The sequence below is a fragment of the Ischnura elegans genome, chromosome 9 (assembly GCF_921293095.1).
Source record: "Ischnura elegans chromosome 9, ioIscEleg1.1, whole genome shotgun sequence".
In the NCBI taxonomy this organism is placed as follows: Eukaryota; Metazoa; Arthropoda; class Insecta; order Odonata; family Coenagrionidae; genus Ischnura; species Ischnura elegans.
This window is the reverse complement of record NC_060254.1, coordinates 49,725,197-49,744,084: the sequence shown is the minus strand read 5'-3', so window position 1 is coordinate 49,744,084 and position 18,888 is coordinate 49,725,197. Positions and strand designations below refer to the sequence as shown.

General features: G+C 40.8%; 1 protein-coding gene across 3 annotated transcripts in view; it reads right to left on the bottom strand.

The window, feature by feature from the left end:
* The window catches only part of LOC124165661 (lachesin-like), a 472,126-nt gene extending 459,623 nt beyond the window's left edge, over positions 1–12,503 (bottom strand). For all 3 annotated transcript variants that reach the window (XM_046543140.1, XM_046543143.1, XM_046543142.1), the window contains exon 1: positions 10,562–12,503. In XM_046543140.1, coding sequence (XP_046399096.1) covers positions 10,562–10,664 — 103 coding nt within the window. In that variant the 5' untranslated portion in view covers positions 10,665–12,503. The remainder of the gene's footprint in view (positions 1–10,561) is intronic.
* Positions 12,504–18,888: the final 6,385 nt, after the last annotated feature.

Genomic DNA, 18,888 nt, shown 5'->3' with positions numbered 1-18,888 from the left:
GAGCTATTATTATGGCGAAGGCTGAAGGTATTTGCTTTGAATCGCGTAATATCGGCAGTAGCTTCTTAAAAATGCTAAGGCTGAAATTCATAGTCGGAGGACGATTCTTTTAATCCCTGGGTCGATCGCATTCCACAGCAACAAGCTGGGCGACCTTCCAACCTTAAGAATCTAAATAATCAATCGTACCTATTTCGGGCACATTTCTCCTTCTTAGCCCTTCTCGTCAACCCCAAACTATCAGCATATATGAATGAGGAGCGTGTCTTCCCTCGCCATCCGCACAAACACGAAAGAAGCCTTAAAACTCGGACCGGCATTCCGGGCTACTGCCCGTCTGGGATTCTGTCGATCTCCTTGCTCCGGGACGGCAGTAAATGAAACACCAATGGAGACAAGTTTAGCCACATATAGTTCACAAATCCTGGATTCAGTCTTACGAATAACTCTCCAAAACGTAATTCGGTTTTAACCATGATTTAAAAAAATTAATTATATCCCCTTCAAAATAACTGGTCAATTTATTTCTCGACGTAAGCCATATTCGATTATGCATGTGTACTCTATACTGTAAAAAAATTTGAAAACATGGCAAAAATGATGCCTTTAAAATAAATGAGTAAACAAAACAGATGGCCCACCTTAAATGAGCTTCAAAAGTTGAATACATTGAGAGTGTAGTCGAATATTTAAATGCGTTAAATATTTTATAAATTCATTGCAGACATTTTCAGCCAATTTTTTTCACCGATGGAGAGTAAAGGACTGGTTACATGCATATTAAACATTGATTGAAAATAGTATGATAAGTATTAAGTGGTATTTTGAAGAGGCTATCGGCAGCCAAGGTCATTTAAACCATGAAGGAGGTGTAGGGAGGGGAGAGCGAAGAGAAATACGGCGTCTCATTAGTCTGCTCTTAACAAAATGCGCAAAGGGGACCAAAGGTTAACGTCTCACCTGATGGGCGGAAAACTGCGCTTAAGGTATCCAACACACAACACTCAAATACGAATCAGGCTGTCTGGAAATTCTTTGTCACCGCCGATATTTAAACAGGATTTTGAGGAGGTTACTGGCAGTTAAGCCTTCATATAACCATGAAGGAGGTGTAGAAAAGGAAGAACGAAGAGGAATTCCACGTCTCATTAGTCTGCTCTTAGCGAAAGACGCTAAAGGGACCAAATCTTTACTTCCAACCTGATGGGCGTAGGTCTGCGCTTAAGGTAACCTCCACACAACACTTAAGTACGAATCAGGCTGTCTGAAAGTTCTCTATCACCGCCAATATTTTAAACATAGAATATATAGAAATTAGAAAATAGACGAAAGTCAGAACCAGTAAATTTTCAATAGTAACGTTTCCTGGAGCGAAATGTTGAAACGAAACGAAATGAATTCATACCCAAAGAGCTGAACTCAGGGTCGAAACGAAACCGGAGTCAAAACTTCGGGTCGAAACTAAAATAAAAATCTGGAACGAAACGAAATACAAATACTGCTTCGCACCGGAGGGACCACGTGCTTCACCTTCGAACGGTTTAGTTTCGACCCACACACCGAGTACGAAATATGATTGAATGAAGTAGAGGTTCGGCTTACCGTCATAAGATTCAAGGGAGACTCATACTTTTTAACACTAACAGAAGAACGATGAACGCAATCTGGCCATTCGATTTTTAAGCTCGATGTTTTAACCCCTGTACACGTGCGTCAAACGTAATAGGTCGAAGCTATTCTCTCTTTTCCCCCTTCACTCAATTTATGGAATTGAATTTAACTATGAGCAGCGGAGTTTTGATTAATTTAGTTTCTTTCCTGGGAGTAAAGCTTCGTCCCGGGTCGAAACTAAACCCCTTAGTGATATTAATTTCGCGCGGGAACGAAACTAAACCAAGGCCTGGCATTTTCCTTTCCCTCCGGGTCGAAACGAAAAATTTCCGTTTCGCTTCCAAAATATAACTGATAAATTCAGGCTTGACTTAACCCCTCCCTCCCCTATCTGGTCAGATGCCTTTCTACATAGGAAAAACCCTCCTCCCAATCCAAGGCTGCTCCTCCTCCCCCTCCATTCCCTGTTAAACCCCCACCCCCGCCAACTCAACCAATCCTCTCCCTTCCGATAGATGTCCTTACTGTCGTATTCGATATGTATGTATAAATATAAGTTACACGTAAGATCAGTCACCTGAAGATGTACCTACCATACGAAATCCGGGTCGTTCCCATCATCATCATTAGTAAACAATCCTAAGATTGGTTTGACGCAGTTCTCCCTCCCCTATCCGCTAACCTTTTCATAGCTACATATATATTTTTACATCCATTATAATATATCCAATTTAACTCATTCGAGGCCATCCCTTGCCCTTTTTCCCTTCCACTTGTCCTTCCTTGATTGTCTTCATCAAACCATTGTGCCTCAAAATGTGCCCAACTAGGTTGTCCCGTCTTCTGCTTAAGCTTTTTAGAAGACTCCTGTCTCCTCCCACTAATCTTAGCACTCCCTCATCACTTAACTCGGTCAATACAATTTGTCATCATCATCTTTGGTAACGACACATTTCGAATGCTTCCAATCTTGACTTCTCTGCTTCTGTCAACGTCCAAGCCTCGCTTCTGTAGAGAAACATATACCATATGTAGAATCTGATGAATTGTTTCCTTACTTCTATACTTGTACTCTCAGCTGTAAGAGGGTTTGTAGAAAGCCCTCTTCGCCTGTGCTATTCTACTGACTATTACTGTCTTACTTCGTCCATCGTTGGTAACTCGGATTCCCGGATAAGAAAACTCTTTCACCTCTTCAAGCTTTTGCTTTCCTAGGTTCATCTTTGTCTTAACCTCCTCTCTTTTGCTGCAAATTGATATATTAGTTTTCTTTTTGTTGATTTTCAGATGATATCTGGCCACTGTTCTTTCCGTTCAAAGTCTTCTTCAAATCCTTCTGTCTCGGCTATGACTGCTATTTCGTCAGCAAATCGCAGCATACTAATTTTTTCTCCGTGGATATTGACACCCGAAGCTTTATAGTTGATTTCATTTATGCCTTTTGCTATATAAACATTAAACATTAAGGGGAAAAGTGCACACCCTCTTCCTGTCTCACCCCTTTTCTTATTCTTGCTTCTGCACCGTTGGGTCCACATTTGATCACAGCTACTAGGTTTTTATACAAACTATGAACAATTCTACGATCATTGTAAAGCATTCAAATTTCTCTCACAACTCTAAGAATCCACATTAATATAATATTGAACCTTAGAAAGTTTTATTCCTTTATTTCCAATTTTCTTTTCCGTTTCACTTGCCATCCCTGGTGTGAAGCCAACATACTAGCCACCACAACAACCCCATCCTACAAGAAGAAAAGTCTTCAACCTAGTTGACATTCACCACAGACTGAATTGGGATAAAATTCCACCAGCTAAATAACATTGCTTGCAACGAGCTTCATCGGTGATGTTCAACGCGTAAGGTACGCAGAAAGTAGGAATGGTAGAGCGGGGAGGTGAGATGGAGGAGGGCTCCGATACAAGATGGTGGAAAGGGGAAGTGGCAGCGGGTCCAGGGCAGAAAAAAATGCTCACGTAAACATATTCGGAGGGCTTTATTGGTAGGATGGGCGGAATGGGGTTTATGGGATAGCGCTCGCTTGCCACGGGTCGACTGAATAAAGAATATCCTTCGCCGCAACGGACCCTCCCCGAAACCCCTGTGAGGGGTCAACGGTATGCAAGGGCCGGCAAAATCCCAACCGTTAAATGGACGTAGGAACGGATGAACAAAAAAAAAACCAACTCAGCTAAACTGACTTCATATTTTTTTCCTAATATTATCTTAACATTATGGCTAAGCAAATTATAAAATTTGTTTTTGGGGATCGGGTTGGTGTGATGGCTTAAACGCTGGTTTCCCAAGTTATGGCTCAGGTTTATATCCTGGTGGTGGCGGAGATTATTCAGAGGCTTTTCATTTCCGTGAAGGACACTTCAACCATGGTATGGTATTTGTGGGAAGCGACCTACAGCTGAGACCATTTGCGTCACGAGGAAGTGTAGGTAAGGAATAGTGCCAACGGGACCACGGCTTAACGTCCCATCCGACGGACTGACCATTACCCTTGAAATGTCCTCGATGCATCATTCAAGCAGGAATCGGGCAGTCTCTGAAAATTATCTCCCACCGCCAGGAATTGAACCCAAGCCCACGGAGTGAGAAGCCAACATTGTAGCCACCTCACCAATCCGATCCCTAGGGTACTTCAGGTACAGCACTCTGTCCGTCAGATGGGACGATAAGCTGTGGTCCCCTTGGAGCCTTTCGTAAAAGCAGGCTAATGTCGAAGTCGCTTTGGCCTCCTTGGATCCTTTCGTTAAGAGCAAACTAATGCCGAAGCCATTATTCACACCACCTTGCCATCTTTATCCTTCCATCATGGCGCAAATGATCCCAGTTGTCGGTCACCTTTTCAAACTGACATATCAACTATTTTTTTTTTTTGAAAAGGCAACATGATTCTGAACTTGATTTCTAAATTGGAGACTCCACTTAGAATAGAGATATTAATATAAAATTAAATATCCCAAAAAACTTTCAGTTACGAATAAAACTCATGCATGATTTCTCCGCAACCTTCAACTGAGCGATATATATGCGGTTGAAGATATATTTCTCTGCCATAAAACATAAATAATCATACATAAAGTTAAGATAAAGAAAAAGGCGGAGAGTGGATGATTTGTAAAGGATGATGACCCATGCATGATTTCTCCGCAACCTTCAACTGAGCGATATATATGCGGTTGAAGATATATTTCTCTGCCATAAAACATAAATAATCATACATAAAGTTTAAGATAAAGAAAAAGGCGGAGAGTGGATGATTTGTAAAGGATGATGACAATTACAGAAAAAATAATGGAGATGAAGATCAGATGGATCTAGCGGGATTTGAAGAATTTCTCGGAAGAGTAGAAAAGGAGTCTAATGAAACCTTCAGATGAATGTGTAGCAACTAAGTCGGACATATTATTGAGACATGATAACCATAAGAATCCAATCATCGATGTACAAGTGGAGGGGAAGAACCGAATATGTAGATCTCGGAAAATATTTATGGAACATAAAACTGAAAGATGCGTAAGACAAGAAATACTTAAAGTGTGAAAAGATTAGCTGGGAGAAGAATTGAATAGGAAACTACGTGAAACCTTTTTGAAATCGACATGGAGAACAAAATATTATAGCTGCACTATTTCCAAGTCTGACAGAGTTAGAAATTAAGAGAGATGTTTTGCCGAACGGGTAGATATGGGAATTCGTTTTTCCCCCGAGCCATATAGGATTTCAATAAATGCTAGTCGTAATTTCCTTAGAGCATTTCATTTTTATTTGTAAACAGATGGTATCCTAACACCCCGTGCCACACGTCTTTTAGGCGGCTTGCGGGGTGGTATGTAGATGTGATGAAATATCACATATTTTGACCAGAGATGGTGATGAATATAAGAGATGACGCTTTTTTTTAGATAAAGTTTTTGAAAATCAATTCAACACGTGTTTTTTAATTGGATTATCGCATTCTAGTTTAACAATGTTTTCAATGATATTATTAAGGTAACACTTTCCTGGCTGAAGAACATTTATGCCTATATTGATATCAAATTTAATAAAAATAAATATGTGGGCAGTTTATTCACTTCCTGAAGTGGCCATAAGAATCGTGCATTCCTCCACAATCCGATACCTACACGTCCTAACCCTCATACCCCCAGCGGACGTCCCATCATATATTTTGATGTGCAGCCCAATATCACCTTCAGATTGACGCCGGGAGGGAAAAATATGACGACGATTTTTAATTATTCTGTTTAGCTAAATTTCGCACAGCAGGCCATCCTCATAATGATAATATAAACCTATACACTCATTGATGGGGAAAACGACCACTTTCAGACCAAAATACGGTTTAAATGAATGACCAGAAGATTGCTGAGGTAAATTCTTTACGAGTTTTCAACTGGTTCAGGTCTCCTGCTGCCGACGTTTCGATCGCTAAATCTGCCATCTTCCACAGGGCATTGATAAGGATGAAGGCCATCAACTCTCTGAGAAAGATGGAGGGATTAGCAATGGCAGTGTTGGCAGCAGGAGATCTGACCCAGAGGAAATCGCGATAGGAATTAACCTCATTAATTCGGCGGAAAAGAACTAAATTCCAAAGTTAATTTTTAAGAGCCTAAGTTATTGTTCAAGTTCTTAGGCATTTAAAAGAGATTAAAAGACATAGATATGAATAGGTTAGCAGTTGGATGAGTGTAGATGAGAGCTACCTACCAAACTTCTGACTGATGACTTGAGATCAGTTGACGTTGAATGACCATCGCAAGTGCTATTTTTGTAGCCTCTGATAATGATAGGCTGCGATCGTGCTTCATTACCTTCGATGAATTGGAAATGTTGGTGACATAAATTCGTGGTACGATCTACTGCAATTAATACCCTCTTAGTTGCATGAACCTCCGAGGATTATCCCAGCAGCCAAAAGCAGTGGACTGCTAAATTTTTCGGAACGCATGAACGTTTTTTGAGTTCTCTTCTTGAAAGGCCACACATATTCGTTTGAACATATTCACCAGCATTAAAGTATTGCATTCGAAAAAGTTTTAGGAATAACAAAGGCATTTACATTTTCAGACAGCAAACAAAGTTTTCAGACACACTAAAGTTTTTATTTATACATACTTTTTGCACAACGGGCTCTCGGTCCAAGTGAGAGAAATTATGTTCATTTAACAAACATTTTGCAAGATTTTTTCCCGTAAATTACTCAAGTTCAATGAATCTTAGGCCCTTTATTGGTCAGTTTTTTTTCTTTTCAAGTTTTCACTATGCGTTTCAACGCGTTATCTAAATTAAAATTTAGTCTCTCCTATTCATTTCCCTTCTGGGATCTCCAACCAATCCTCTCTAACCATCTTTCTTCCTCTCGAATACGCTTGAACGCGTGCTGGAATGAAAAGCCTCGGAGATCGGGACTGAATAGACGCTAACAGGTGAACCCATAGCAGGGCGGTGAGAGGAAATAATCAAAAAGTCGGTAAGAGGCTTAAAGATCCGTCTTTTAGCGAAATCTAAAAAAATTACAGCTTCATAAAAGGAACATGCTCTAGAACATATGAACCAATGGGTAAATGGCAGCCATTGAGAATTAATAAAAAATTTGGAGACCTATGTATATTGGTTAAATGATTATAATAGATTTCCTCATGACGGGAGAAATAAAATTCGCTTAAAAAGGAAGAAAGTCCACGATACAAAAAAAAGTCTTGAGTGATCAAACTAGCCTCCCTAATATGCAGCATATTTCTATTTAAAAATATGCAGACCTCGATACACACGTAATAGATCTATCTATGATATTTTATATACGCAGTATGAGCAGGAGTGGCAATATCTTCTTCTCCAGTCTTCTCACCGCTATGGCTTAACGAATATCTGACGTCGTATGATGGACATAATCATTGTGAACGTTGAGTGCTACGCTCGAGAATAGTCTGAAGATAATTGATCGTAATAAGCTTATAGTATAGGCTGTAAACAACGGATAACATGTAAGAGAACAAAAGTAAGCAACACAAATAAGTGACCGCTATATCAAGCTAGTGGTGGGAGCAACAAGGGTTAGAGCCCCTTATTACCAGTCATCAATATTGGCACGGACTTCATAAACACGAAGCATCTTCATAAAGTTATTATTGAAGTGTTATTTTAGTTAAGGTAGATTTCAGTTGAGTATTTTGAAGATTACCGCGGCCTGCCTCACTTCCTAACTTGGACTTCTATCTATAAGTCACAAAAAAGCCTTCTCATTATTCCATCAAAGGTCTCTTTCTATAAATTTTATTCTCTTCCTTGCACTTTTTTGATTATCAACCATTTCTCTCTATAACTCTTTTTTAACACCCCCTACCCGCTCAGCGCTAGAGTCATCCAAATCTTCAGTAACCGCCCTTCCTTATCTCATTTGGAATGATTCCTCCCATCATCCACCATGTTAAGCACTATGTTGCTCCTCCTCCTCTCCGTTAATTTCACCTTCACCATTCTTCCCCTCACCAACAATCAATTATTGGTAACTTTTCTCCAACGTGAGTGATCATAATAAGCTAAAAGTGTAGGCTGCAAGCAACGAATAACATGTAAGTGAAAAAAATTAAGCAACACAGATAAGTGAACGCCATGCCAAGCTAGCGGATATATAAATTATTTCGCCTCTCTCTAGTCAAAAATTGAAAATAATTCAAGAAATGCATGCTGGTTTTATCGTTTATTCAATAAAATGAGAGCAGCCAGCAGTTCACACTCGATGAGTGCACCTGCCCTTAAATAAAAACCTGAATTATATATAGTTTGGCAAAGTCATATAACTACATTCATTACTCGAAATAAATTAATTTTTAAAAGATATATTTGCATTTCTGCATCATTCTGCTGTCCCAAGGTATACATCAAAAATGAATTAATGGCTATTATTCAGAAAGAGTCACTGAGAATTATGACTCTGCAGGCGTCAAGGTCGGATTTTTTCAAAATGAAATTGCCTCCATTGTTATTCCCACTCCCAAAAACCTAGAAAATGACGTTTTCACCAAGCATTCAGTTTTTTTTTAAATGTGGTACTCAATAAGGGAAAATTTAATTTCGCAAATTATACGCGTCAATTCACATTAAATGCAATATTTTTATTGCAAAACGTATAAATATACATAAGATACAATTCAAGGCCTATCATCGTATTCCATGTTCACCTCTTTCGAATAAGCTTTTAGACTATTAGTAACAAATGCCATGAATATTAAAAACCCGTGATAAACACTCAGTTGTCATTAGTGAGGAATCTATTAGAGGTTATAGCCTCCCCCCCTTGTGTATCCAATTTACTCTAGATAGAATGGTGATTTTTTCCGACCCCCACTACAGCTGGAATTTTAACCTCACTTTTAACCCCCCCCCCCCTTGTCCCTTCCCTGGATCCGATACTGATTGTCATATATTCAACATGTGCCCCGGAAAATCTTCCGTCGGCTAGGTTAATCTCAATATTTCTATAGGATGTAAAAAAAAAACTTTAAGAAAGGAAGAAATTCCGTGAATAGTGGATTGCAAAGTTGCAATTACCCGTGACATTCTAACCAAATAAGCAATCACCATCCCATTAATCCCAGAAATAGCGATTTACGAGGGTACAGGGCTAAAGGCCGTCGTCCTTTTCGAGGACACGTTCAACCCAAGTCGCTGAGTGTGTATTTGCGTACTGAGTGCATAACGAAGAGACGTCAAGACAAGCTTGGAGGCGCGAGGCGTTTGACAGCAAGCAGGCGGCGATGGGATTCGCTCTTGTCGGGAAGGCAGACACAGTTCCTGAGGAAATCCATTCTTCGTGGCAGCGGACAAAGAAACGTGAAGCCTTGGCTCACGGCGGGTGAGCCACCTCCCTAATACTACCCAGCCTATTTCACCCCAATCCACACGCCACGTGCTACGCAGGGTGAGGGGATATTTTTATCGCATTTCCGCCCACACTGCGAATGTAAAATGACCGGAAAATAAATTATATTTTACAGTGAAGGGACGGGGTTGACTGCCGATATTTGGAAAAATTTTCCACTGAATTTCTCACCCGGGTACGTAGAAAAATAGACAAGGGTCAAGGTTAAGCAGGGTAGGTTGCCCATGAAATATTACCGAAGTACAAATGATAAGTTACCTAATGGAAATATGCATGATGATGAGATAAGCGGTGAAATATAAATAGATTTTAATAGAATAAATTCCCCTGGGCCGAGAATTGAACCACAGACCTCTAGATTTCTGGACCACTATAACATCTTGTACCCTAAGCCTTTGGAAATAAGGAAACCTGGATAGCGTAGTGGTCAGCGCAGCGGCTCGGAAAGCCGAAGGTCCGTGGTTTTATTCCCGGTCCAGGGAAACTTTTTCTCATGGCAAATGCCAATGTAAAGGCAAATGCCAATCTTACAGCCAATGTAAAGGCCTTTGTGCCGTTTTTGGTGATGAAATAAATAAATAAAAATCATTTAATATTGAAGTATCTAGCGCATTTATAGCCTAGAGTAACATTGTTTGTATTAATCAATCATCGAGCAGAGGACGCAGGTCAAAACGTAGGGACACTAAAGTCAGTGGCACAGCGAAGGGGGGTTTTGGGGGATAAAAACCCCCCAGAGCTCAGATAAACAATAAAGTTTAATCCATTTGACTAACATTGATTAATGAACTTATAGAAGAATGTAAGTATTAATAAAATATCCCTCAGAAAGCCATGAAACTCACCATTTTGAATCATGCATCTTAAAAATTTTCTGGCGGAGGGCCCCCGCACCATCCGTTTATCCTGGCGAGTATACCACACATCCCAGACCTAGTTGCACCTAAACCTCCTCCCCCCCCTAACCTTAATTCCTAGCACGCCCCTGACTAAAGTAAAATGGCCGAAGCAACAGAACGTAGGTTCGACTATAAGTAAGACACTCACCTTGGCAGAGAAGCGAGATGAGGTGCAGTGTGGCGAGAAGGGTCCGGCCGTCACGACGTCCGCCCCGCGCAAGAGGCCTCCGTCCGCCGCCCGCCATGGCCATCCGACGCTTGCACTAAGACGCCGTGTCCTTCCGTCGATCGACTGTCACGTGGGATGGAATTCCACTTTCGATTCACGACGCACTCAAAAGGAGACACACGGGAGCACTGCCCTCGATTCCGACTGAAGAACACCAACGGAATGAGAGAAAAATTAAAATCTTGTTTAGGAAAAGTCACTAAACACACGATAAAAGTTCAGGGAACTCGATACATGGGAATAAGTCTGCGGATAGAATTACGTGTGGCAGTAAGGAAAATACACAGACATTTATTAAGGGTAAAGTTGTCCTCAACACTCAGGAAGATGCATTGAAAAAGTTTGCAAAGCAATCACACCCTCAACTTCGATGACGGTGATAACTGAGGCTAGATAATAAAGATGGAGCAGAATTTTCAAATAAGCTTTTTATTTCTTTGGTCGACAAATACCCTGGAAATAAATTTCTATATTAGGTAGACAGTCGGGTTATATTTTTATTTCTTCCTAAAGGGGACGATAAAAACCGCCGATTATTTACTTTCCGTCCTTCGAGAAGGATATGGGATCGGATTCCGATTTCTTCGGCACTTTCGCTCAAACGTGAAAGTGTGTTCCGGCCATTCTCCACGAGAAATCCCTCTCCGAGCGTTTGTTTCCTTAGCACTTCCTTTATGGCACGACGCCAAGTCTCGTGGCAAAAGGTAAACGAAGAATAATGATACTGAGCACCCACACAGAGCACTATTTCCCACTCATTTCTCTTTTTTTCTACTGAAATCTCAAAGAATTTCTAAGCACGCTTTCGGAGTACCAGTCAAATACAAAACTATTTGGAAAAGCAACAATAATCCAACTATTCTAATAGGAGGCATTCCTAAGAAGGGCTAGCTTTACTCAAACGTGGATTTAATTGTCTCGGTCATGGAAATTCGAATATCACGAAGGATAATGTATACACAAGGTTGGGTTATCCCGTGATAATGTGAATAAGGGTCGTGGAACGCGGATGAAAAAAACCTTTCGGAGGAAGTTTTTAACCCACTTTTGAACCCCTATGACGAAGTGAAGGATCACATTCACCTATTGTTCACGAATCCAATTATAATATCCTTGGGGTTAGATCAACAAAGTTTTCCTTCGATGAGATCTTGTGGCAGCACGAATCTGTGCCTCGTCACTGACGATTGCGGATCGAGCCAAATCCATCTCCACTCCTTTTAGATCCATTTACGTTTCATCTCGGGAGTGTAGGCATGAGCCTCAGATGACAGCTGATTTCACACTTATAATTCCGAAACAATGAAACTCCTCCGATATCCCGCTCACATTCGTAGGCACATCTCGACGCGGGACGCATATCCGTGGTCCGCGGCCGACGCCGGTGTCACGAGAGCCGTATACGGCGGAATGTCCCGGTCGGAGAATCCTGGCGGCATCCTGTTGCTACTTCATGAAGTGGGAGGCTGACTAAGGTTAAAGATCAGGAGGGATAACGAAGACACAAGGATGGTATGTGATGACGTCGTAAAGGGTCCAGGAATACAAATGGGAAAAAATCCTTTCGTAGGAAGTTTTTATCACACTTTTGAATACTCAGGATGAACAGTAGGAGCGAATTCACTCATCTTAATCGGCACGGCGATGTCCCAGTCGGAGAATTCTGGTGGCATCCTGTTACTAATGTAGTGGGAGATTTCTAGCTTACTGCCTGTATTTCTTTCGGCAGGCAAGTGCGGAGGGTGAAAAGCAGGAGATAAAACCTCCTACTGAAGTGAGAAAGCTACTCCGAGGGCGTCCGAATCACCGCAGGCGAGGAGCCTACTTCGCGTGGCCACCGTCAACTATTCCCCTCTTCTTGCGTCGAGCTGTTCGCCCGACGTACTGAAGAGCGGAGTTCCCTTGCGAACCTCTCCTCCGCTTCCCCTCCGCTCCCCTAAACCTTCACTCCCTCCCCTCCACTTCCCCTCCGTCCACCTTGCGACGAAACATTCGCACGCCACCGTTGACACACCCCCATGTCCTCCAACCCTCCCCCTGCAATACAAACAGTCCGCACAGTCAGGGGGAGAGTGGGCCTGCCAACCTTTCTCCCTATTGCACCAGTTTCACGAGTCTCATCCGTACAGCTGCTACGGCTTGATCTATATCTGTGCCCGTAAGCTATTGACATAGAAATTGACAAAGGTGCTCAACCGACATAAATTTACGGAGACCGTCTAAAGCTCCCACTCCCTTGGTGTTATCAATTTATTCAACAAAATATTTTGGGATCAAATAAATAATTATTTATCTAATTATTATTACATCTTGATCATACTGAGGGGTCATTATTTTACATGACACCTTTCATGATTATAGTGAGGGAAAAGTATGACTTGGTGGCCAACCGTAATCTCTTTGCCTGCCAAATCACGACCTATGTTTTTGTCCAAAGATTTGTTTGTATTGAAACACAATGAACTGAATTTCCTGTGACAGAAATTTTGTGTAAAACTAAATGGCGTTAATTTGATTGCGTAAAAGATATTGAGAATAAAATGAGTGAAAATAGATGAGAATATAAAATAAAAACAGGACTCAATGCAGGTGTTAAAATATCGTTGGAATAATGGTTTTCCTGCATGCGTATGGACACAATAAGTCTTTTATGATGATATAGAGCCGTGAAAATCAATTTCTGAGTTTGACGTCAACACTTTTGCTTGGAATAAACAATTAAAGGGTCCAATAATGAATCAGGGTCCATTACCTTTATTAATTTCGGACGTCTTCAGCGAGATGAAAATCATTATGAACTACATATCGAACGGCGGAAAAATTCATTATTTACAATACGACCAGTTTTAAACTGCCGTCAGAAGCAGTGGCGTATCCACCCCCCTCCCTCCCCAAAGCTTCAGATAAATCAAAAAATATTTAAAAATCTTCTTTGTATTTGATATACAATAACAACATCTGCTTAAAGTTGAATTTTACATGCTAAAATGATGTAAAATGTATATTCAAGCATGTTATTTTTTAAAATTTGTCCTGACCTTCCTGTTTCCTGGTAGCCTAGCCCCCTACTAACCCCTCTCATCACCCCCCAAAGCTCGATTATCCCCCCTCCAAAGCCCTCTCATCCTCCCCAAAGCATATTTCTAGTTACATCACTGGTCAGGAGCAATATTTGCTGCTGAGTTCAGTCGAAATGTATGTACCTAATAGGCACAAATTTGAAAAAAACATTATTACCTCTTAACATGTCTCAGTGGTACAACTTTAAAGTTAAGAGCACCATTATTAATATAGTTAACACTTCATTGATGTCTTACGTACTACGTGATGTCTTACAATCCGTCATACAGCCCCGGGCCGATGCAGGTGTGATTTAAAGTGCTATTTAGGCTAGTGATTATTATTACATGTTTGTATTTCTACGCGTGGATTCTTTAAGATCAGTGTTCTTCGTTTTAATAATCATGTTATTATTTTGCTACATTATGCTATATAATCCGTCCCTGTCAGTCGCCATAAATGCAAAAGCGGAAAGGTTGCATAGAGCGTCTGAAAACAAACGTCTACTCTGAGCGTCAAGGATCAATGCCACTTCGAGGAGCGGAGAAATCAAAAAACACTCGCGTTGTGTCTATCAGATCCATAGCGCACAACGGAAGATTAAAGATAGTAACGCTTTTTTGTCCTTCCGCTCACCGGTGAGAGAGGCGTCATTGTCGTTTCCGGGGGGTCTTAATTACATGGAACCGACATCGGCACCTTGGACTATTTGAGCCTTCAAGCTTATTAAAAAAAATAATTAATCAACGTCCAGCAACTCTTACCCCGTCCATCATTGCCCCTTTTGGGAAGGGGGTTCGAGTTCCACGTGCGAAATCACTTCGATATGTTCAAGGAACAACGAAAAAAACTTTTGGTTGCCACTCAATTAGGGGAGAGTGGCAGATTAGTGGGTAGAGCGCTTAGCTTATGACAGAAGGGTCCCGCGTTCAAATCCAGGGTGGAGCCTACTGACGCCACAAAACAAAAACCTCGAAGCAGGGACGCCGACTTACAAAAAATATTGGGGGGGCCCAAACCGGGGATCTTGCCCCGGGAAATTTTATAAGTAGTTAGTTTTAAGTTTTTTAAGCATTTTAGAAGAGCCATATGATTAACATTAGAACCCTGATAACTCGAGTATCGATATCTGGACACTCCGGGGAAAATTGATAAGCCTGAAACATTTTTTCCTCACACCCATAACGAATTTTTGGGGGGGCCCGAGCCCCCTCAAGCCCCATGGAGTCGGCGCCACTGCATCGAAGTGCGAGGTAGCCAAGGGAAAACGACTGTCCCTCCTATCTTGAATCTGCTACCCTCATACGCCTACGGCTTAGTCTGGGGTGAGCTCTACTCTCAAATCACCTAACCAACCTTCGGGTAGTATCGCTCAATGTGCATCACAAGCCACGTTTTAACTTGGTCCGCCAGAGTCCGTTTTTCCTTTTTTTACGTTTTTCCTATCTAGTAATTTAAAATGCTTCAACCCCTTTTCAGGGGTACCTCCTTCTGTCCATATTTCCTGGTTCGTATGCCCTTTCGCTCTGTCGTAAGCTTCCTTTAATCCATGAACCTGCTGTTTTGCCATTTGCCCGCTGTGGGACTGGAGGCGAGGCAGGGCCCCTGGTGAACCCTGCTCCCAGAGCCTAGTTCCATCCATTTCGGGTTTTACGACCGAAAGTCGTATATTACCGGCTCACTATCCCCTTATTCCGTAAATATTTCTCTCCACATCAATATATATTTGGGAAATGGCATTGACCGTGAATGTGGGTGTGGGTACCTCTTTACCTGAATTATTCATCCGTAACTGCTCGAAGATATGGCAGATGAGGGTGAGAAAGGAAAGGAAGGGTGGAGAAATCATGCTGAATTCATCATGGGGTGGAATGGGAAAAGAGTGGAAGGTTGGAGGGGAGGGTATGATAGAAAATAGGGGAGGAAAAGATGCTAGTAGTCTTGAATTCCCTTTATAACCCTTTCTAACCCAGAGAAATTACAATCTGGGAAAAATTAAATTTCAAGACTGTTCATTTTTAAAATTTTTCACTCATTCATAATACTTGTAGCAATAATATATTTAGCCATTAAAGTTAACAGCGAAAAAGGAAACGCAGCTAAAATATTTCCTGAATAGAGCTGAAAGTGTATACATTTTGATGTTAATTAGAAGCAACATTGGGTTATAATGAGCTAATACCTCCCTACCTACCGCGGAAACCTGATGAATGTTTATTCATTCTATTCACCGTGAAGGTGTTAAATCATGCAAGTCAGAAGATTTAAACTCTTACGAATACCTTCGAGAAAATATTTGAGGGCATATTTAATAAGTGATTTCATAAAATTAATTCTGGGGTAATGATAATTCACAGTTAATCCATGAAACATAGGGATCAATATCGGAATAAAAATCATTAGCGCCGGGGTACAGTTCTTGCCTGCCACACAATAGGTCACGTGTTCGAATAGCACGGTTATAATGTTCGTGTCCCTATGATTGTTAATTTTTTTAAACTCCGATTTGAAAGACCAAAGAGCTTATTTCGGTGGCACAGGAAAAAAATTAAGTTTACCAAACCAGGTATTTCCCGTACTTAAGTGAGGGAAATTCTTGCATTTTTCTTACTTGCAAGTGATATTTTTACTAGTTTCGACCTCAGGTCAATAGGGATCATTCCAGATATAACTCTATGAGCATTTCAATTCGTTTCTGTTTTCATTTTTTCTTATCTCCAGCAGACTCTGAGCAGGAGAGTGAATAACTATTGAATTCGGTGGTATCGCAAATGACATCCTCAGTGCATTGCTGCGGGCAAAGCACGGGGCGGAAATTAAACAGAAAAGTTACCACTTGAACCCCTGAAAATTCGAAAACCTATCTTTCGTGTTCTAAATCTTGTCATGAATCGCAAAGGAATTAATACGCGTGGTGAGAGTGTCTTTTTGGCTCCCTTAAGTCAGGACTTGAAAAAGTGGAGTGCTGGTTCTAATCTCACAAAAAACTTTGATGAATCAGACAAAAGAGATTCTTCTTCTGGTCAGTGACGTGACGGTATTTTAAAATGTAAGTTATCTCCAAGGAATACTTTAAATTACCTCGTGCACCCTACTGCTGCATGTTCGCCACGTGATTTTATATACACCTATTCATGGTGAAAATAGAGATGTGTTGGAGTAAGCGTTAGATTTTATTACCGCGGTTGACGTTGGGTATTCAGTGCTCCATGAAAATCTTACTGGGATAATAATAATTTTTGATGGAACCTCTGACGAGATTTATTCTTGAACAGCACTTCGTGAGTGAATATAAAATAGACACATTTAATGTAGGCTGGCTGATGATTTTTGTAAGACTTTGCGTGGTATTTAATTGATAATTTTTACTTAAGTTCAGAGACTAAACGACCTAATTAAGATCTCTCAGCTACTTCATTAGCCTCTAATCCCAACATTTGGTGACATGATAGAGCCTCTTGATGTCAAAATCATTAATTTAATTAGTTTCTTTGTTTAGGAAAAAGTGATGTTAGTACGCTTCATAAATTACTCCTTTGTATACGGAGCATATCAGACTTGTAAGCACTCATATTTCATATATTTTTGATAGAATAAAGTGAACACGGTGAATATTTCGGTATGTTCAGATATGGCTGTTACAATCTAGTCCTCAGTGTTACCCAAAACATGTCATTTAGAAAATTAATTTATTTATTTATTTGCAATAAACCCAAAAACAGTACATGAGACCTTTTACATTGGATTTTAAACAAATGGATAAATAAGAAAGTGGAACAAGAAACAACGACAAAAAAAAAAACTTGATTAAATACTCTCAGAGATACATAATACTCCACTTCTATGAACGCCTCATCCGCTCATATGCTATTTGGGAAGGGTGGACAAAGAAAGAGGGAATTAAAGAGGAAGTTTCCTGATGGCGGTCGTAAATGATGACATTGATGATGTTATGTCAACAGAAGGAGCTTTGATGGAATTGTAGGTAAGAGGTAGCCGGTAGGTAAGGGATCTCTGGGTCACTGATAAACGGTGGAGAGGTAGATGGAAAAGAGATGAGTTCCGTGTTTTACGGGAAGGGACACGGAGGGAGAACATTGAAAGAATGTCGTTAGACCTGAAGTGGCCATTCATGATTCGGTGGAAAAACCTGAGGTCACTTAGAGTACGTCTTCGCCCTAAGGGCACTATGTCAAGTTGAGAGAGGAGATCATCAGCAGTGAGATTACGGAGGGAAGGGTTACGGTTTTTCACGATGTTTACGAAGAAATTAACAGGTCTATTAAGAATTTTGAGATTTGAGGGACAGGCTGAAGACCATATGGGCGAACAATAATCAATAAGTGGAAGAACACATCCGGAAAAGACAGATTTCAGAGCTAAAGGACTCCGTATTTCTGTAAATCTGTACAAAAGTCCAACTAGAGCCATCGCTTTGGTAGATATGTGCTTAAGGTGAGGGGTGAAGGTAAGCTTTGAGTCAAAATGGACTCCCAAATCACTGAGGCATGTAACTTTCGGAATTGGTTGGCCAGAGAAACTATAGGATGAATTTAAAGGATTAGCACGTAGAGAGAAGGTCATGGTTTTGGACTTCAGGGGATTTACCTTTAGCTTCCAGATGGAACTCCAATTTGAAATGGAAGCGAGGGCATCCTGTAGGATTGAACTGTCGGCGTGGCTGTTAACTCTTCTGAAAACCTTGCAGTCATCAGCGTATAGAAGAATTCCACAGTCACGCAACGAGATGGATTGTGTTATATCATCGATGTAAAGGATGAATAAAAGTGGGCCAAGCACACTGCCAATTCCATAGAATATCACGGGGTTGTATGGTATATAAGTGTTACATACCTACGTATACATTCAAATATTAACTAATAATGGGATATTCATGACTCAGTTCGTTTTGATTACCTACAATTATACATAACTAAGCATTGGGTAAATTACATGATTTTTCCACCATGTCATCTCCCCGCCATATCTCTGGCCTAAATATTTTATATTTTGGCCCAAGGATTGAGGAAATATCATATTCTAAAACACGATCATTTAATTAGGCTGGGAGGTGCTGGAGACTCGGAGGCTGCGCGCTAGGCTTAGATTGTTTGAACAATAGAGAATGGATATCTTTAATAGTCACACGGAGAACTTCATATTAGAGCCCCACTATATTCCCAGGT